Source organism: Dinoponera quadriceps, unplaced genomic scaffold (assembly GCF_001313825.1).
Source record: "Dinoponera quadriceps isolate SergipeBrazil2010 unplaced genomic scaffold, ASM131382v1 scaffold3289, whole genome shotgun sequence".
Lineage (NCBI taxonomy): Eukaryota > Metazoa > Arthropoda > Insecta > Hymenoptera > Formicidae > Dinoponera > Dinoponera quadriceps.
This window is the reverse complement of record NW_014558238.1, coordinates 1,060,474-1,080,872: the sequence shown is the minus strand read 5'-3', so window position 1 is coordinate 1,080,872 and position 20,399 is coordinate 1,060,474. Positions and strand designations below refer to the sequence as shown.

Below are 20,399 nucleotides of genomic sequence, written 5' to 3'. Positions count from 1 at the left end.
GTGTGTGTGTGTGTGTGTGTGTGTGTGTGTGTGTGTGTGTGTGCACAATAAAATACCAACGATATCAGCGTTCTCATTATATTTCTCGTTTGCGTAACAGTACTTCGGTTTCGTCGTTCTACAACGGTAACATTGGAAATTATACAAAGGAACGTCGACGGATTTTAATATATAAAAAATGTCTCGTGTCTCGGAATGCGACGCCGGTGCGCGCCACTTTCTACTTGTCCGAGCACGTGTTCGCCAAACACGCCGAACGCGTCGCCCTCCCCCCCCTCCCGTTGCAATATCGTATTATATAAAACACGCGTGGTTCATAATGTCTAAACACGCGTAACGCGTTACCGACTCTTACATAAGTAATGTTAAAATTTAACACTATTTTTTTTTTTTAGAATCACGATCCGGTACGCATCGTGCTCTCCCTCGAGCCTCTCCGGATCTCCCCCTCCCCCTCTTTACTCACAGGTAGGATCTCTCGAAGTAGGCAGACGAACTGTCTTCGGGCAAGAGAGCGCGAACATCGTACAAGGTGAAGACACTTCGTCTCCTCTCTGGCATGCGGGTTAAGCACGCCCGGGACTATAACCACGACCGATCGTAAAAATGCTATTGAATATCATGTTTCGGTGTGTGTGTGTGTTGACTCAGCGTTGGTTCAATTTACGGCGCGGGCATCACTTTTAGGCGTTCGAAGGCCGATTTCTCCAGGGTCTCCCTGTGGTCGGGATGAGCCACCTTGATCATCTCGTACGCCCGCTGCTGCAGGCTCTTGCCGAACAGGCTGGCGATACCCTGCTCCGTCACGACGTACCGCACCACTGCTCTGTTTGTGACCACACCGGCGCCTGTGAACGGATAACGTTGACAACGTTGCAGCAACAACGTGAAAGCCCTCGTTCCCGTGAAAACTTTACACTTACCCAATGTCAGAACCGGCTGGATCTTGCTCTGGCCCTTGGCGGTGACTGATTGGAGCGCTATGATCGGCTTCCCCAGTTGATCCTCGCTCATCGCCGAGCCCATGATGAAATCCAACTGGCCCCCGAAGCCGGAGTACATCCTCGTACCGATACTATCCGAGCAGATCTGACCGGTGATGTCCACCTCGATGCACGAGTTTATAGCTGTCATCTTCGGCTGCTTCGAGACTATTCTGAGGTCATTGACGTAATCCACTACCAGCATCTCTGTGACGCGAGAGAACAGCCGTTGTTGAGACTCGAAGTAACGTCGAAAAGAGGGTGAAGAAAAGGAACGGCGAACAAGGTAGCGAGAAAGAGAGAGACCGATACTCACCTATGAAGGGGTTGTTGTGCATGAAGTCGTAAAGCTTCTCCGAGCCGACGCAAAACGAGCCGACGATCCTGCCCTTGTGCATCTTCTTCTGATTGTTCGTGATGCAGCCTTTGTGCACGAGATCGACCACGCCGTCGCTGAACATCTCGCTGTGAATCCCGAGGTCCTTGTGATTGCCCAGCAACGAGAGCACGGCGTCGGGTATGCTGCCGATGCCCAGCTGCAACGTGGCGCCGTCCACGACCAGATTCTCGGCGATGTACTTGCCGATCATCTGCTCGGCCTTCGAGGGCGCCTTCACCGGATGCACCGGCAGCGGCTGGTGATGCTCCACGGCGAAGTCCAAGTGGCTGACGTGTATGATAGCGTCACCGAAGGTTCTAGGCATGTGCTTATTGACTAAGGCTGCAAAGACATCGTGCAGAGGACACGCACTCTCTTCAAACTGCGCCTCACGAGAGGGTGGGAACGAATTCAGGAAGGCGATACGATTCGCCATCGAGGAGATTTACCTACGATACGTTTGGAATGACTCACGGCGGACCGAACGCTGTCCACGCTGGTGCCGAGGGAGCAGTAGCCCTTATCGTCCGGCGGCGACACGTGGATGAGGGAGAGATCGGGTTTGATGTAGCCCTGGTTGAACAGACGCGGGATCTCGTGCAGGAAGATGGGAATGCAGTCGGCGGTGCCGGCGTTCACCGCCGACCGCACGTTGCCGCCGATGAACAAGCTGATGGATCGGAAGTGTTCTGAAAAAAATGGAAAACAACATTCACGGCACGTTCCTGAGCATACACGGGTTCGTTGGTACTTCAAAACGCGCGTCTGACGTCGACGTTAAGTCCGGATTTATAATAAATGTAGTAAACCTTCGGTCTTTTCCTCCAAGCGCCAAATTGTAACATAATTCCCGGCAGAAAGGTCTCCGACGCTACCAAACGTCGCAATTCCCAGGATTTAAGCTCTTCGTCACGATTTTTGGCAGCGCGGAAAACATCTTTTCGATCGGAGTTGTTCTTCGAGATATTTTTCGAAAGACGGAGGAGTTACAGCAGGGGTATCGCGATGCGTACTTGCGTTTTCTGGCTTGGTGAACGGAGCGGCCCCCTCGAGATGCATGTGATATAAACGGACGTTTCTCACGTCGCAGCGTACACCGTAGTCGGTCATCGCTCTCAACAATTCAACGGGCGTCGCCGCGGCGCCCTGAATGTACACCTTCTGATCTGCAAAGAAAGAATTCCACGTTGAAGAAATCCGCCTTCCCCCCACCCCACTCGTTAAGATCCAGATTCTGCAAAGGGGATTTTCACATTTCCGAGTTCGCATTCGATTTTCCGCTTCTTATTACCGCAATTATTGGGAGCTTTCAAAACATTCCTCGGGCCGGCTGAGTCATTTCGCGGACACGGAATCAGACAATCGTCTGAAAAGTGGCAAGAAATGTCGAATAACTATGGGAGATACTCGGACTGAACGTTACGTGTACGGTTCCGTTGTCATTAGGTTATCAATAATGACGATGTTAACCTTTTTAGTACCGGAGGCCGATATATCGGCTCGCACCTTGTAGCTCTTTGCTATTCGCATTGCGAGAGATCTCTATCTCAAAATAAATTTATAATACGTTATAAATACTCTAATTTCATTACGAGAGAATTAAAATAAATAATTTTTAAATATTGCTTTTCGTTTGGTTTTTATGAGCCTTTTTCCAAATCCTAGTAAAATCGTAAAATTCGGCCGGTTATCTTCGCATAAGCACCTCTTTTTCGCCCGGCACTAAAAGGGTTAATAATTATGTGGTTAATAACTATATTGTTGATAACAACGGTATTAATAACTGTATTGACAACAGCGATATTGAGAATAACGATTATTTATAATTAATGAGAGAGGTTTGGCCAAAATCCGACGAACTATTGGAAGCTCCCAATCAATATGATGCAAATAACATAATACAACAAATTCGTATCGCGACGTTACTTACGTAACGCGCACCATCTAATATTATTTAGCATTAATCAAGTAGACAAAATATCTTCTATCAACCGGTTGTTACTTATGAGTAGAAAGTTCGTCAAATGTATTTCTCACGCGCGTCTTATCGGACGTTCTTATCGGGATTCTTACTAAGCACGAAGCAATATCAATATTCCCAAATTTGATTCCCGATATTGTGCACATAAAATAAGTCAGATTTCGAAACAACATGTTTCTGCATTGCTGTGCATATAACGATTATTATCGAGGCCATTATCGAGATCAGTTTTATCGGCTCGACCGATCGATTAATTTCTACAACTGGCGTCGTAGGTGACACACACACATAAGTAAAGGCTCCAGTTGACGGAATAATGCCGGTGGAACTGGACGAATCGAGAGGAGCCGCGAAATGCCAAGCGGAAACTTGTATTATTCTCTCATGCGACTCGCGATATTTTTATCCTCGTAAACCTTATCTTGGAACGCGATCACGCGCGTTACGTTACGTGATCGCGCCTAGCGCGTCTCATCCTATATAAATGCACGTTATGCCCTTCATTCGGCAATCATTTCATTCCCTTTCTTTTTCACCGACACACTACGGACGTTATCGTCGCGTGAAGAGAATCCGGGGGAAGATCTTTGCGCGGTGGACTCTTCACCTGAAATAATTTCATTTACAATACGAAACCGACCGGTGCACATAATTTCGTTTCGCGACGAGCTATATTTAAGCGAGAGTTAGACTTTGATATTCGCATGCGCGCATTCACATTCGCACGCAGCGCGTGTACGAGGTCAATGTTAGTATTCGACCTCCCCCCTCTCCCCCTCTCTCTATCTCTCTTAATTGACGTCTATACAGATGCTCATGCTTTTTTTTCCTTCAATCACAAGCGATTTGGCCGAAAAGCGTATCGCGCGGCTAATGCAGAAATCCACTCACGCTCGACTCGCAAAGTAAAACAAAAGAAAGACCGTTTCAACTCGGCGGGAATATTGAAAGTGTCATTAAGAACAAGGTCGCCTTATGATGCGAGTCATTTTTTAGCGGAATATGTTATTCGGAACAAAAACCGGTACTGAACACGACCACCACGGTTGTTCGCGCAACCTTCGGACTTTCGCGCAAAAGCGATTTTATTGTAAAATGCATCCGCATATATGTACGCTATTTATTATTTATGCTTTATTATTTATGCTGAATATGATTTATTTACCACTTGTATTAGAGCGGCCGAAGCGGTCGGAAAATCGGTCTGAGTCACCGCTCGACAAACATAGGCACCGAGTCTACTCGGCGAATTTCCCGGTAGCTAATCGGCGCTCATAGCTGCCTCGACATCGGACGATTGTCAGTTTCCTTTCCAGAGGAAGCAACGTCGAGAAACGGAGTGTTTCTCGGATACAACGGAAAGCAGACTCGTGACGCGCGCGCTGTTTGTCAAGCCTCGCCTTCGAACGCGACACCTGTTTTCCCCCTAATTGCAAATCGTGCAGCAAGTCGCTCTGAGCTCGGATGCACGACGATGAAACAGCGTCAACACAGTTGATTTCGTCCGGGACGGCGTTAATGGCATTCCATTCCGGTTTCGATGATAGATGCGAGCGGAACGAGTAAATATTATTCTCGATCAGAAGAACTCGCGAGTACACCAGAACTCGGTATCGGTGTTAACACTTGAGATTACAACGCAGGGCGTTTACACGCGCGAAATCTCATTTTCTTGGATTTCGTAAGATCTCGATTATATCTTATCTCCTCCGAGATCTCTCCGAATGATCTCGGAGCTTTGTCAAGCGAATTGGAGGTAACGTAAGCCTTTCTGAAATCAAATCCAAAGGAATCGCCATGTTAGAGAGCTTAAAGATTCTTCGTTAACGTAACATATATTAATTCTAATTCATGAGACGTGACAAGCCGAAAGTTCGTATCGAGGACGCGCCTTTCGTTTAGTTGTGTTGTTACGTAATGATCGATTTTAATAAAGATTCCCGAGGTGCGCACGTTCGCAAAGCATCGGCGCGGGAGGGAAGCGAGCGAATCGCAGCGAACGTTTCTTTCATTGACGGGATTGATCTACATATCATTCTCTAGGCGAGGGTCGCGCAAAAATAATGCCGCAATTCAAGGCGATGCACTAAGTATATCTCGAGTCGGTTACTCGCAATCGATTGTCCCACAAGTAGGGGCGCCTGGCGCGGCGCGAAATTTGGCCGAACGTAAATACACCGAGCGCGTCCGACGATTGGAAATTCTGCGAAAACACAATACGCAAGAGGCACTCGACAAATACCGTGACGTGTACAAACCGAATTGATAATTAAGCGAGGCTCGCGGTTATTTACAATTGTTGAAAAACCGGGCCTATAGAGAATAACGCAGGTGACTGACAACGGAAAAATTAATTTTAATAAATGAATTGAAAAAAATAATTCTCCCAATATCGTCGCAAAAGCGATGATAAAATACGCGATATATGTGTTATTTATTTATTTACTTATCCGTTTATTTACAAGAAATCATCCTTTTGATATGTCAAACATAATTATACGTATCGTACGAAAGAGAAAAAAATATACATACATTAATCAAGATAGTAACGCTTATTATGTAATACATGACATGTGTAAAAAAAGTGACATGTATATATAAAAGTATATTGAAAAGTATATTAAAAAAGATTTAGAAAATGTAAATTATTATCTCACACTTGGGTGACAATATATTGGAAGAGTTATTTATTAAAATTAATTTTTTTGCAATCAGTCACTCGGCTCTTGTTGGTCCGCTTTTTTATCATTACGAATCGAATCATTCTCTCTCTCTCTCTCTTTCTCTCGTCAAGTCATCCCAGCTTTATATTGAAATATTCAACTGCTAGACGGACAGAATAACATCCCATGTCCCACGCTTCCTCCTGCGTTTCTCGCCAAAACCGTTTTGCGACGTTGGGCGGCAACGTTTGTCTATCTGCTACTGATCCACGTTCTAAACGTGCTAAGCGTGTCGTGTAATCTCAGCCGAAGTCAAAAACAAAGTAATAAACGTCAAAGCACGCCTCGTCATCGCATCGCCGCGCACGTTGCTCTCGTTTAATCCAATCGTGGGCGATAAGCAGCTCGTTATAGGAGGAAGTCTAATCTATTAGGTCGATCTCTTGCAATTGCCGATCAACTGCGTAACCATTAACCCCTCTAACATCCTAATTAGTCATTCCCCGCGATATCGCGTCTCCCGCGATTATGAAATATTCATTAGAAAAATATCTGTAACAGTGATTTATGTGATCTGCTGATGTGCCGGAAATTCTGTTCGGACGGTGGTAAAAATTGCATAGACGTGCGACAGAGCCGAGTAAACACGCGTATTATGCGGAATATAATTATATCGATCCCGTGATTGCACGTACAGATCGATCGACGGAACTTCGAAATGCGGGGAGTTTCGCGAGGATGGAATCGAACGATCAATGCTGAGACAGCAAAATTCGCAGTGAATTCGGGGGTATCTTCTTGTTTACATTAAGATTCGGGATTAGACATGTGTGCAATCGCTCATCGGCATTACCGATACTGCGAGACACGAAGAGGCAGATAAACAACCGCTCGAAGGAGAAACTTTTCGGGCGAAGTACAAACCTCCGTGATTAAGAGCAAATTGCACCGACACGGCCACATTTTTGGGCTTGTTGGCGCGCTAGCATCGTCGTATGTCGTTAAATCGCCGACACGGATTCGCCGTCTTTTTCCAACTCGCAACTTCATCTGCGACAGAGGCAAGGAGGAGGAGGAAGAAAAGCCGATCAGACTCGGCTGCGGATGTGGTTGGGAGAACCGATCGGGCAGGACGAGAAATCATCGCAGCTGTCTTCCTGCCTTCTCCTTCTTTCCCTCCCACTCTTTCTTTCTTTCTCTCTCTCTCTCTCTCTCTTTCTTACCCCTTTTTCGGCGAGGGAAACGTTCCAAGTAGCAACGTCATCGATTACCTGAGTCGAGCTCAGCCTGCTCGATGGCCTCATCGGCGGTCTTCAACCAGCAGGTGTCCTTGCCCGGGATCGGCATAGACGGCTCGTTCACGTACGTGAAATAGGTCTTCCTAGCGGCGTGCTGGAGGCACGGCCGCGACGCGGACGTCATCGTCGCGAGCGCCCGGCTCAGGCTGGTGATATGCTTGAGGGCCGCCATGCTTCGACTGCCAACACTCACGATCGTCGTCACCGTAGTTTCCGTCCTTTTCTCTCTCCTTGGTGCGCGCACCGACACGACTGACTCTCGACGGCGATCCTGCCCGATGCTCGTAGGACACCCCCCCGCGCGGTAAGCGTCAACGTCAGCGTGAATATAGCGTCGTAGTGACGTAGTGAGCGACTCGTGACCAACGTCACGGTGGTCGGCGTTGCGCCGCGCGCGTTTCTGCACTTTCCGCGCGTTTGCGGACGGAACGGACGGACACTCGGGCTTCGCAGGGAGAAAGATTACGTATAATTATTTATAATTATATATAATCATGTGTAATTTATACATGAATTTGGTCTCTATATGCCTGTCTTGTTAATACACGTAAAAGTGGCCAACTCTCTTAAATTATTATCGAACAAATTACAGAACCGGGAGCTGACAAGTCGGCAATTTTCATCACTATTTATCAATCGAGTCGAATCAGCTTAATCAGAGATCGCTAAAAGCCACCCTGAACGAATGACCCGCGAATAAATTCCCGTCTTGAGGGAACGAGAGAGCGAGCCGATCGATTCTGAATTCAAAAAATGTCTCAGAGGTTAACTCAAATCAGAGGAGAAGCATCGTTTCTCCGATCAGTCGTCGGCCGGTGAAAACGATTCAACCGAACCGCCGCGGGACGTAAACTTCCAGAGGGAGCGCGGCTGAAGCGACAATCAGGAATATCCGGCCGTCAGCGCGGAGGACATCTGTCACCCGCACTGTCGTGCAGGCGCGCTGCCATCTTCCCGTCGGACGCGTCAATAGACGAGACATCGAAAAGTCGCTGGGCGTCCGCAGCCGGTGGCCGATCTCGTCCTCGCCTCTCTTAATTCCGCAAATCTCGCGTCCGCGCGACCAACTCGTCGCTTCCGCGCGATCTTCCCTCCGAAGGTGAGCTTAACGATCCACCGAGTCCGAGCCACGTGATTGCACGTGCCTCGTCCGCCACGCTCTCCCTCTCTCTCTCGCTCACGGGCGCTGCGGATCGCGCGCTACGACCGCTCGCCGCCTGGAAGGCGATTCCGCGACTCCGAAAAGCCCTTCGGCAGCTCCGCACGCGATTTACTTCCAATTCATTCATTTCCGTTTCACGCGTCCCACTCTTTGGTAAATCAAATCAGGCGCGCGAGACGATCGCCCGCTTCCGCTCCCCGCGTCTATCATCCGTCTCTCTCTCTCTCTCTCTCTCTCTTTCTCTCGGCGCGCAGCGCGGCGAAGCACAGTATCACCCGCTGTTCCGTGGAGTCAGTAGTGGCAGCGGTGACTCTCACGGCGGATCACGCGAAATCGAGGGAGAGATGTATTCAAGGACGATCAGCGGCCAACAGGCCAGCCAGGAACACGTACTAGCCGTCTCCCGGGACTTCATCGCCCAGCCCCGACTCAGTGAGTACGCATTGGCCGACGAGTTCTCTTTCTCGTCGGTGACGACGAGCGACCAACGGCGGATCCGAGTGGGCGTAGCATCTGATCGATGCCCCAACTGGGTCAGCTGATCCCCGAAATTCCTGCGTCTTCCTGCGTTCCCCTTGGATATGCCCCCCCGTGTGACACAGGCGGATCGACGAGCGGCCTCGAGGACGCGGATCTCGCGGAGCAGGCCGTCCGCAAAATCGCCGATCCCGAGGCCGCGCGCTCGCGGCGTCATGTGACTGCGGACGACGACTCGTGGCAGCTCTCTTGTCGCTCCGCACGTGATTCCGGCCGCTCCTCACCTGCCTTCTCGCGGTAATTCACGGCTGACCAGCCGATATTTCTCGACCGACGACTCGAGAGATCGACCGAGGAGGACCGAGCGTTAACTCGGCTTCCGGAGCGTCAGCTGACGTCTTCGGGCGTAACTTCACTCGGCCACTTGGCAGTCGCGACACTGTGATATAACGTATCATGAGAGACGTGCGAGAGTCGCCGAGCAATTTCTCGTAAGATCGTTGCACAGTTTATCGACCGCGACTTGTAGATTTTCCAGCTCATTCAACGGGGCAAGCCGGTCTGAAATTAGAAGCGTGGATGGGAATTAGTTTCGGATGTGTGCGAGAAAGTTCTTGGAATTTTTATCAAGCTGGTGTAGCTCTTATCAAGTTAGTGTGATCTCCGTGAAATCTCTATTGCCGTCGACATGTGACGACGTGTGTATCAAAAGCACACACATTGATGATATGAAACATCGGGGGAGAGTTCTATGTTGTTCTATATATATTTATTAATTCAGAGGTTTTCAGCTAAAAAGGAAGGATTTGGCTTCTCATTTTGGCCTTATCACACTTATTCCTCCACATTCCGATATATTAAATTTAATCAATCTTTCCGTATACTCCCTGTCTCTCACGCATATCCTTGAAATCTTGAATTCACATCGCTTTTCGTTCAACGACGAGTTCTGTGTAGTAATTAGCCGACTTCTTTCAGCTTATAAGACGGTGTCTGGAGTGAACGGCCCGTTGGTGATATTGGACGAGGTGAAGTTCCCGAAGTACGCCGAGATCGTAGAGCTGAAGCTCGCAGATGGCTCCTTACGTTCCGGCCAGGTGCTCGAGGTGTCCGGCTCCAAAGCCGTGGTCCAGGTCTTCGAGGGTACATCGGGCATCGACGCGAAGAACACTCACTGCGAGTTCACCGGTGACATCCTGCGGACCCCGGTATCCGAGGACATGTTGGGCCGTGTGTTCAACGGCTCAGGCAAACCGATCGATAAGGGCCCGCCGATCCTGGCCGAGGATTACCTGGACATCCAAGGACAACCCATCAACCCGTGGTCCCGTATCTACCCGGAGGAAATGATTCAAACTGGAATATCAGCCATCGACGTTATGAATTCCATCGCCCGTGGCCAGAAGATTCCCATCTTCTCCGCCGCTGGCTTGCCGCATAACGAGGTACTGTCTCAGCATTGAGAAAGAAAGTCGAAGAGAGGAACTTGAAGGGAAAGAACAGATTTGTACGGTGAAATTCTTTGCTACGAAACCAAATTCGCGGTAATGAAACGTAGTAAAATTTCACTGTGCGATTCTAATCTCTATTTTCTTCCTTTCGAGCAGGTAGATTTGGTTTCACAAATACATAGTAAATACATTTTCTAAGAGTCTCCATCCTCGTTTCGACAGATCGCCGCGCAGATTTGCCGTCAGGCGGGCCTCGTGAAGGTGCCGGGCAAGTCCGTCCTGGACTCCCACGAGGACAACTTCGCCATCGTGTTCGCGGCGATGGGCGTCAACATGGAGACTGCGCGTTTCTTCAAGCAGGACTTCGAGGAGAACGGCTCGATGGAGAACGTGTGCCTCTTCCTGAACCTGGCCAACGACCCGACGATCGAGCGCATCATCACTCCGCGTCTCGCCCTGACCGCGGCCGAGTTCCTCGCGTATCAGTGCGAGAAGCACGTCCTGGTGATCCTCACCGACATGTCGTCGTACGCCGAGGCGTTGCGCGAGGTCTCGGCCGCTCGCGAGGAGGTGCCGGGTAGACGCGGCTTCCCCGGCTACATGTACACCGACCTGGCGACCATCTACGAGCGCGCCGGCCGTGTCGAGGGTCGCAACGGCTCCATCACGCAGATACCGATTCTCACTATGCCGAACGACGACATCACCCATCCGATCCCCGATCTCACGGGTTACATCACCGAGGGCCAGATCTACGTCGACCGTCAGCTGCACAACCGGCAGATCTATCCGCCCGTGAACGTGCTGCCGTCCCTCTCGCGTCTCATGAAGTCCGCCATTGGCGAGGGCATGACGCGGAAAGATCACTCTGACGTGTCCAACCAGCTGGTGAGTCGTGAATCAGAAGAGGAGGGGGAGGATCCGATCTCTTCGGAACGTCCCTTCCTCGACAGATCATTCGACGATCATTTCTTTCCTCGTGATTTCCGACGGTTCTTCAGAATTGTAAAAAGAAAAATCCGCGTATGTAAAGACTTTGTTGCTGTTTTCTAGTACGCCTGTTACGCCATCGGGAAGGACGTGCAGGCGATGAAAGCCGTCGTGGGAGAGGAGGCGTTGACGCCGGACGACCTGCTCTACCTGGAATTCTTGTCGAAGTTCGAGAAGAACTTCATCTCGCAGGGCAGCTACGAGAACCGCACGGTGTTCGAGTCGTTGGACATCGGCTGGCAGCTCCTGCGAATCTTCCCCAAGGAGATGCTCAAGCGAATCCCGGCCAGCACCCTCGCGGAATTCTATCCGAGGGATTCCCGTCATTAATCCGCCGGTTTTATTTATGACGAGTCTTAGCTTTACGCCACATTCAGTCAGATTGTGTCGCCGGAGCTTGAAATGAAATTCGGCGGAATTATAACGCGCGTTATATATATACATATATATATATCAGCCCTCTATCGGGCTCCGTTCATCCGACATTGATCGGAACAGAGAAAGGATTACACTATCCTCGCGTATTCACAGAGTACATCGACGAGTAACTTGATAAGAGAAGAATATTTAAATTGGCACTTTTTGCGAAGGAGGAACAGAGGTAGAGAGAGAGAGAGAGAGAGAGAGAGAGCGAGCGACGCGCCTTGTTGCACCTTGATAAATATTAACGAGTACAACAAGCTCATCGGGATCGTTCTTTTCCTTCTTCGGTGTTGTGCAAAATGAGAGAGTGCGAGAGTAAATAGTAGTTCGAAAATGATTGGGCGAATCCGCCCGGAATCCTACGGACGGATCTCTCTCCCTCTCTCTCTCTCTCTCTGTAGCCACGATTCCGATGCTCTGCGTGTGTGTGTTGTCTATCATGAAAATAATAAAAAGAAAGAACAACTGTGAATATATTATATCGTATTTCAACTGTAACTGCATGCCTCTCGTGCTTAGAGCGGTGCTCACTCACGCTAAGCCGACCATTGTAAAGTGTAATATATCATACAGTATTAACATAGACGGAAAGTATAGCGGGACACGTAGTAGTTCGCGAACACATTGTACTTTGCGTTCCCTACATTCCACATTTGCGAAATTCACATATAACAAGTTTTATGCGTTTGAGCCAAATCCAAGGGAGAGATGTTTTGACCTACATGTACAGATACTTTAGAGGACGTTTCTGAGCGAAACATTATCGAACCATTGTCTCTGCGAAAGGCAAGATGTATATGTTAGAGAATTAAAGGAATATTGTTGTCTTTGAGTTGCGTTGCGTTTTATAAACACACGTCATCTCGATCTTCCTCCTGAAACTATCTCGCTCGAATGATCGTTCTTCGTAACTTCAATCACAGCTGGGAATTTTTTAATTTCAATTTTTTTTACATATCTTTTGTTTAATCGCTTTAATACACAGTTAAGCTATACTTGTGTAAGTGCGCTTTTAAACGCCAAGATATTAATTAATTAACATGAAAAACACATATATATATTTGTTAAAATAACATATTTTTAAGGTGCGTACATGTATAAATCCATTAGTCCGTATAATTAAGTGAATTGAATTGAATACTGTTGTGGCGGTGCTTGAAAATAAATGCTCGTCTGACCTGCCGTTGATTTGCATTACTTGAAAATTAATGTACGGCTGACTTATCGTTGAGTCGAACCACGACCTCGAATCTCGGGAGTCGGAATGGCCGATAAGTCAGACGTACTTTAATTTTCGAGTAATGCAAATCAACGGCAAGTCAGTCGGACATTTAGATTCATCTATCGGGCATTGAAAACTTCTGTAAATGGATTTGAATGTGGCTTTGCTCAGCGATTCGCGCCATTTTTACGTCAAATGACAAATTAACAATCAACAGTACTGATATTTAAACGGCATAAGTGGTCGAACGCGTGAAATGGTAAGAATTTGCAGAATAAATCCGTCTTGTCCAACAACACGTTGCTTATGATATTTAGTGTACGAAATATAGAGGTTATATGTGTTAAACATCACACATATTTATAATTGTTCCAAAACTAGCGGAATCATCTACACCAGTGATATTAACTCTGTGATGATGAAAATAGAAATTAAAAGATCTATTTGGCTCACAGAACATTCATAACATTCATAACCTTCTTAATAGCCTTCTTAATAGCATTAAATAGAAGGTGTCGTGTTTACTTGTATCTTACATGCATAGACATAGAGTTTATATACGCACATATATATATATTTTTTTTTCCACATGTTTCGCACGCAAGATTCGATCATTGGCGCCTAGTCAACGAGGAAAACGTCCTTTGCTCTCAGACATATCCAATACCGCAGTGAGTGAACAGACCCAGCCGGAAAACTTCACGCAACAGCCAAAGAGGAGAGCCTCCAAGAATATCAAAGATGTACAAATACAAGAGCGCAAAGCTGTTCTTCTTTCTGATATTGGTATCCGTACGGCTCAAGAAATGATATCAGAACATGTGAGTTTACTCACAAGTAGTTATCTTTATTTCACACCTCTGTTATATACACATACACACACAAGATCCCTCGCTGTAGAAGTAACTTATATTGTTGGTCAGGAAGAGAGAGTGAGGAAGTTACTCACCAAACCGTTTAGAATACCGATACCCGGCTATGAGTTATCCAGACGATATCTTGGAGTATACACTTCAGGACCACGTAGGCCACTGCACGATCCTGACGAAGCCAATGCATTGATCGTCTACTCGCCGCCGGAGATGTCTGAACACGACAGATTAAAATTAGACCCGTATGTGGCCAACGTCTCTAGATGCAGCATGTTTTTCCAATGTCTCGCAGAAGAAAGGGATTAGCTTCCCGTGTAACTGACATTTAATTACCAGATTCTGCTATCGAAGCTAAGAACCAAGAACGAGGAAATTAGCGAAATTTCAGCTGTATTTTACAGACAGTTTCACCCGGTGGGAGCTAATTCTTTTTCTCTCACGTTTCTGTGCTATTCGAGCGCGCAGCACTCTCAAGTAGAGTCATACAATTAGATTCTAACAAAACGAACGGGCATCGTCTATTCTTGCAGGTGTAAGCAACTTGTACACGTGGTTGTAGATCCCCAGTTGTGCCATGTGCTGAGGCCACATCAACGCGAAGGCGTGAAATTCATGTACGAGTGCGTAACAGGTAAACGTATAGAGGATGCATACGGCTGCATTATGGCGGACGAGATGGGTCTCGGCAAGACGTTGCAATGTATTACTCTGTTGTGGACGTTGCTGAAACAAGGTGAGCCGAGGTGCATGGGTTACCGTTGCTTCAACCAAGGAGACACGCGAGAGAGAGAGACGAGATTCTCACGGAACGATCGTACTCTCTGCAGGGCCGGAAGCTAAGCCGCTGATAGACAAGGCGATCATCGTCGCGCCCAGTTCGCTGGTGAAGAACTGGCACAACGAGATCTACAAGTGGCTGAAGGACCGTGTGAGCGCCCTCGCGATCGACGGCGGCAAGAAGCAGGACATCGACACGAAGCTCATCAGCTTCATGAAGACCTACAACGGCAGATGCGTGTATCCGATCCTGATCATCAGCTACGAGACCTTCCGTCTGCACGCCCACGTGCTGCATCAGAACGAGGTGGGTCTGGTGTTGTGCGACGAGGGCCACCGTCTGAAGAATTCCGAGAACCAAACGTACCAGTCGCTGATGGGCCTGAAAGCCAAGCGGAGGGTCCTGCTCAGCGGAACGCCCATACAAAATGATCTGCTCGAGTACTTCTCCCTCGTGCACTTCGTCAATCAAGGATTACTGGGAACCGCGCAGGTAAATATCGGCGGATCGTTTCGTCGGGGCTCGCGTCGTTCACTCGTGACCTTTGTTTCCGCAGGAATTCCGGAGGAAGTTCGAGACGCCCATATTGCGCGGTCAGGACGCGGCAGCGACGGACACGGAGCGCAAGCTCGCCGAGGAGCGTTTGTCCGAACTGGTGTCCGTCGTCAACAAGTGTCTCATCAGGCGCACTAGCGCCTTGCTTTCGAAGTACCTGCCGCTCAAGCACGAGCTCGTCGTGTGCATCAAGATGGGAGAGCTGCAAACGCGTCTCTACAAGAGCTTCGTACAGAGCGACATCATAAAGAAGTCTATGGAGAGTACGTGCTGTTTTTCACGGATTAAACTACTTTAACGGTAACACGCTGATATGTTGTGCGAATATTGATTTATGTAGATAGCGATAACGAGAAATCGAAGAAAGGAGGAACCCTGTCCGCCCTCGCGGCCATAACTCTCCTGAAGAAGCTGTGTAATCATCCGGACCTGATATACGACAAGATCAAGGAGAGATCGGACGGATTCGAGAACGCGACGAGATTCTTGCCGGCGAATTACTCGACGAAGTATTAGATCGATCCGTTGTCCGTTGTCGGGCGATCAAGCCGAGTACAGCTGAACGACGATTGAAATCGTTGTTGCAGGGAGCTTCTGCCGGAATTGTCGGGCAAACTGATGGTCCTCGACTGCCTGTTGGCGTCCATCAAGACCACAACGAACGACAAGATAGTACTGGTGTCCAACTACACGCAAACGCTGGACCTGTTCGAGAAGCTCTGTCACAAACGTGACTACAGATACGTGAGGCTGGACGGCACAATGTCGATCAAGAAGAGGGCGAAGGTGGTCGAGAATTTTAACAACGCGGACAGCGGCGAGTTCATCTTCATGCTCAGCTCGAAGGCGGGCGGATGCGGCCTGAACCTCATCGGCGCGAATCGCCTCGTCATGTTCGATCCCGACTGGAATCCTGCGAACGACGAACAAGCGATGGCCAGGGTCTGGCGGGACGGCCAGAAGAAGCCGTGCTTCGTCTATCGCTTCCTTTCCGTTAGTATAGCAGAACGAGTCGATATTTAAGGAGCGATTACGCGCCGGAGATGAGGCTTTCCTCGGCCGACACTTACGATATTCTCAAGTTATTGATTTCTGTCGGATTTATACAAGCGAATTCGGTGCTTAAATTTTCTCCGTATCTAATGAGTACTTGAAGCGCTTCAAGTCGAAATATTTTCTCGCTCGATTGTGATCTCGTGGCGTTTTAGAGTCCCGTAGAATCGCGCCTGGTCGGAAAAATATTGAGATTTGGAATGCTGCTTAGAAATCAGAAGCGGGTAAGAGCATCGGATTAATTGTGCGTATAATATTCGAACGTGATCGTATTTGTTGTCTGTAATTATTATATATTGTAAATTTAGGGAATCTTTGCAGACTCGATTTCTTTTACAGATATTTTATATTTTCAGACCGGAACGATAGAGGAAAAGATATTTCAGAGGCAAGCCCACAAGAAAGCGTTGAGCTCGACGGTGGTGGACCAAGAGGACGATGTGGCGAGGCATTTCACCATAAACGATCTTCGCGACTTGTTCAAGCTGGAGGAGAACACGGTGTCAGACACACACGCGAAGTAAGTGCGGGAAGAAGCGGGGCTCTTCAGAGGGATCGGGATGATTCACGTGGTGCTTTGTCGCAGGTTTAAATGCAGACGTTGTGTCAACGGCGTCGAGACGAGGGGCCCGCCGGAGCAATCCGACTGCAATTCCGATCTATCCGAGTGGCGACACTCGCAGAGTCCGCGACACTTGCCTGATTTATCATTACGGCAATGTTGGTCCAGCGGCATTTCCTTCGTGTTTCATCATCGTTCTCACGAACAAGTAAAGTGAACTGTGATTCAACCGACAATCTCTCTCTAATCGTGATATTCAACCGCCGTTTTAAGTCGTTCATGTATAAATGTACTTTCCGTTTCTTAAGTTATTTTATAGACCAGACGTGTTTGTATACACGGCGAAAAAAAGAGAGACAAGTATAAAATGAAAAAAAATATATATATTTTTTAAACTTAGTCGTTATCATGTACATATGAATAAATATAGATTCATTTAATAAAATATTCCGTATGTATCTCGGAGCGTACAAATATTCAGTTTTTTAAATTTCAATTAAGAATGTGTGCGCGTGTGATATTTATTTATTATATCATCGCAAGGCGGTAAATCACCGCAATGGCGCATTGTTTGTTCCCCTTATCAATCTCACGTTGCCCGCAACGTTATCTCTCTCACGCACATGAACTCTTATCTAATCGGGGAGTCCCTCGCGTCGGACTCGATTAAGTGCGAAGAACGCACTCGATATATCTTTCTACCTGTGTAAAAATAAAACCGTGTGGCCTTCGGAGCTAACACAACGACATTTTACCGAAGAGAAGATAGCATGTGTTCGTGTTAATTTTTTCGAGGACGGTAATTCAACGGAGAAGGAGGGATCATCTCTGTTGCGCGTGCGACGGGTTCTCGGCGTCGAAATTTTCCGATGGAATTTCCACCAACCGCCGATTCCGTAAATTGCTCGCTCGCGGAAAAGCTGCGGAGTCACGCAATCGCGGTTTCTCCTCCCCTCCGGTTTCCCCTCCCCGGCGGCGGACGTTTTCCGCTCGGGCAGTAGCTCGGCGTGCCACGTCACGCTTTTTCGCGCGAGAGGTTCCGTAGCGAAGCACAGCCGTGTGTCGCAACGCGAGCATTCGAGAATTCTTGCGGCCGTGGGAAAGTCACGGGCGAGACGGAGAGCGAGAGCTAGGTGGAAAGAGAAGGAGAGAGAGAGAACGGTCGGCAAGGAAGAAGGAGCGACGCGATGGTGGGGGCGCACGAATAAAGTTCACATGGTCACGTGAGCAGCGAGCTCGGCAGCGGATTGGCGGAGCCGCGGGCGAGCGTCGCTTTCTCTCCTGACCCGCTGCTCGATTGTCGGGTCCGCCATCCGTAGGTACCGTGACGGGCATCCGCCTCAGAATAGTTCCAGATGTGGCCATGTTTAGTTTGATCTTTAAAGTTTTCGCTCATCGTAGAGAGAGACTGCACTTTTATAGTATCTGCAAAGCATAGTAATACGCCATTGTCCGACCATCTCGCAGCTCTTGGTTTCGCCTGCGACTCGTTTCTTTTTTTTTCTCTTCGCTGCGTCATAAATGTTCGCACGCTCTTGCTGAGAGAGACTCGAGAGAGAATCCTCCCTGCGGGGACGACACGCGCGCGCGCGAGCGAGGGCAAAAAGATCGTGCGAGCAAAAGGGAGAGATAGAAGAGGAAGAAGAAGGAGGAGGCGCGCGTTGGTTTTCCGCCGTTTATCGGTTTTCCGTTTCTCCGCGTTTTATCCGCGAAGGAGCACGAACGCGGCCCGTGACACCGCCCGATCGCTCATCGATCACTTCGAGATTGATTCCGCTCGCTCGCCCGCCCGTTCGCTCGTCAATCTCTCGGCAAGGGACGTTCAGACTCGTCGCTCCCTTTCTCTGTCTCTCTCGCGCGGAAAAACCGTTCTCGGGCGTTACCGGGAGGAGAGAAACGCCGTTCGTCCTTGTGTCTCCGTTTGTCATCGGTCGTCGTCAACGTCGTCGCCATCGCCGGTCATCGCGTTAAATCTGCAGATTCTCGTCCGCGCGCGGATTTCGGTTAAAAAAGACCGCACAAGTGAAAAAAGAAAAGCCGTCTCGTTCCCGAAGGGGGCAAGGGATAGGAGGAGAGGGGCAAGGGGGAAGAAAGAGAAGGAAAAGAGACGCCGACGTCATCCCGTCGTCGCAGCGAGTAGCCGTTGCGCGTCCTTTTCTCTCTGTCTCTCTCTCTCTCTCTTTCTCTCCGCAGCAAGACGAGTACGCACGCGCGCGGACGCGTCCCATTTTCTGCGCACTTCCGTTTCGGATACTCGCGCGAGACGAGCGAGCCTCACGTCCGTGCGCGGGCACACACAGAAGCGGGGGACACGCAACAACAACGTCTCACAGATACACGCCCGACGGAGGACGGGGGGCAGGCGCAAGCTTGCACAGGCTTGCCGGGAGTATAGGTAAAAGATAATCGTCACGAGAGGGACACCCACGAACGACGGGACGTGTCGGGTGCCGTCGCCGTTGCTGCCGTTGTTGTTGCCGCCGCCCGGGTTTTCCGCCGTTCATGCCACGTCGGCCAGAAATGACGTCGTCGCGACGGCGATAAAAGGAGAATCGCGCGATCTGACCGAATACATCATTGCTCGCGCGCGCGCGCGCGCGCTCGCTCTCTCGCACGGACACTTCGAAGGGGAGTCACGCGCGAAGGGCGGGAGAGGGAGGGAAGAGAGAAAATCGCGCGAGGGAGAGATCATTCGCGCAGGGAGAGAGATCTCGCGCGCATAGTGAAAATATCGGTATCGGTATCGTATATCCGCCGCCCCCTCGGCAGCAAAGCGGAGGGTCACTACCGAGAGTGCATTGTCGCATACGTTCGTTCGTTAAACAGAGTCCACGGGAATTTCGGGAGACAAAGGAGAACCGTATGTTATCGGGCACATCGCGCCATTGCCGCGTGAGATAGAGGGAGAGAGAGAGAGAGAAAGGGAGAGAGAAAGAGAGATACGACGACGAGACGAAAGAGAGAGAGAGAGAGACGAGATCGGTCTTTTTCACAGTCCATTCCACGGGGAGAGAGTCCATTAAGCTCTCCCAAATGCTAGAATTCAGGCAGCGCGGTCGTTATTCCGGCAGAGCAAAGACCTGTCGAGTGTGGTCGGGCGAATCGATCGTCTGATCGTCGTCGGGCGGCCGCAGTGCAGTAATAATAGAAAACTTGTTACGGGGTTCACGAGAACGAACGTACGCACGCACGCACGAACAAACGAACGCACGCACGCACGTTACAGATCGAGATCGATCTGCGGAGAGCCGAAAACGATGGCATTAGAAAGTGTTTCCGCGGCAGAGACTCTAATCCAAAGGTTTGCTTCCTATATATATACATATATATATATATATATATCTCTATTTTTTACTCAATCGCGCCAATGGGACAGAAAACACGGGCAAGAGAAATTTTCGTGGGTGACTATCGCATCGTTGTACGATGTTCACACATTGTACATGTACACATACACACATATACATACACATACGCGCATGACACACACCAAATCTCGCTACACATAGCTCTCTCTGTCTCCCCCCTCCGCACCTCGTCCCTCCTTTGT

General features: G+C 49.1%; 4 protein-coding genes across 4 annotated transcripts in view; 3 read left to right on the top strand and 1 right to left on the bottom strand.

Annotated features, from left to right (window-relative positions):
- Nucleotides 1-64: 64 nt before the first annotated feature.
- LOC106749784 (4-hydroxybutyrate coenzyme A transferase-like) lies at nucleotides 65-7,575 on the bottom strand. The gene is made up of 6 exons (XM_014629604.1): nucleotides 7,278-7,575; nucleotides 2,376-2,528; nucleotides 1,812-2,051; nucleotides 1,300-1,704; nucleotides 924-1,190; nucleotides 65-848 (listed from the first exon to the last, which is right to left on the bottom strand). Exons 1-6 carry the CDS (start codon nucleotides 7,474-7,476, stop codon nucleotides 664-666), a joined length of 1,449 nt encoding a protein of 482 aa, XP_014485090.1. The 5' UTR covers nucleotides 7,477-7,575; the 3' UTR covers nucleotides 65-663.
- A 1,235-nt stretch (nucleotides 7,576-8,810) lies between these two features.
- On the top strand, nucleotides 8,811-12,639 carry LOC106749783 (V-type proton ATPase subunit B). Its single transcript, XM_014629602.1, has 4 exons — nucleotides 8,811-8,898; nucleotides 9,922-10,388; nucleotides 10,617-11,282; nucleotides 11,448-12,639. The coding sequence occupies exons 1-4, from the start codon at nucleotides 8,811-8,813 to the stop codon at nucleotides 11,712-11,714; spliced, it is 1,488 nt and encodes a 495-aa protein (XP_014485088.1). The 3' UTR covers nucleotides 11,715-12,639.
- Nucleotides 12,640-13,122: 483 nt separating this feature from the next.
- On the top strand, nucleotides 13,123-17,266 carry LOC106749704 (DNA repair and recombination protein RAD54-like). The gene is made up of 10 exons (XM_014629405.1): nucleotides 13,123-13,288; nucleotides 13,635-13,850; nucleotides 13,953-14,143; nucleotides 14,432-14,634; nucleotides 14,729-15,171; nucleotides 15,236-15,497; nucleotides 15,575-15,743; nucleotides 15,822-16,227; nucleotides 16,644-16,807; nucleotides 16,874-17,266. Exons 1-10 carry the CDS (start codon nucleotides 13,286-13,288, stop codon nucleotides 17,064-17,066), a joined length of 2,250 nt encoding a protein of 749 aa, XP_014484891.1. The 5' UTR covers nucleotides 13,123-13,285; the 3' UTR covers nucleotides 17,067-17,266.
- Nucleotides 17,267-18,210: 944 nt separating this feature from the next.
- LOC106749702 (protein suppressor of sable) overlaps nucleotides 18,211-20,399 on the top strand; it is a 14,092-nt gene continuing 11,903 nt past the window's right edge. The window contains exons 1-2 of the mRNA XM_014629395.1: nucleotides 18,211-18,286; nucleotides 20,076-20,150. Of these exons, the coding sequence (XP_014484881.1) occupies nucleotides 20,107-20,150 (44 nt within the window). The 5' untranslated portion in view covers nucleotides 18,211-18,286; nucleotides 20,076-20,106. The remainder of the gene's footprint in view (nucleotides 18,287-20,075; nucleotides 20,151-20,399) is intronic.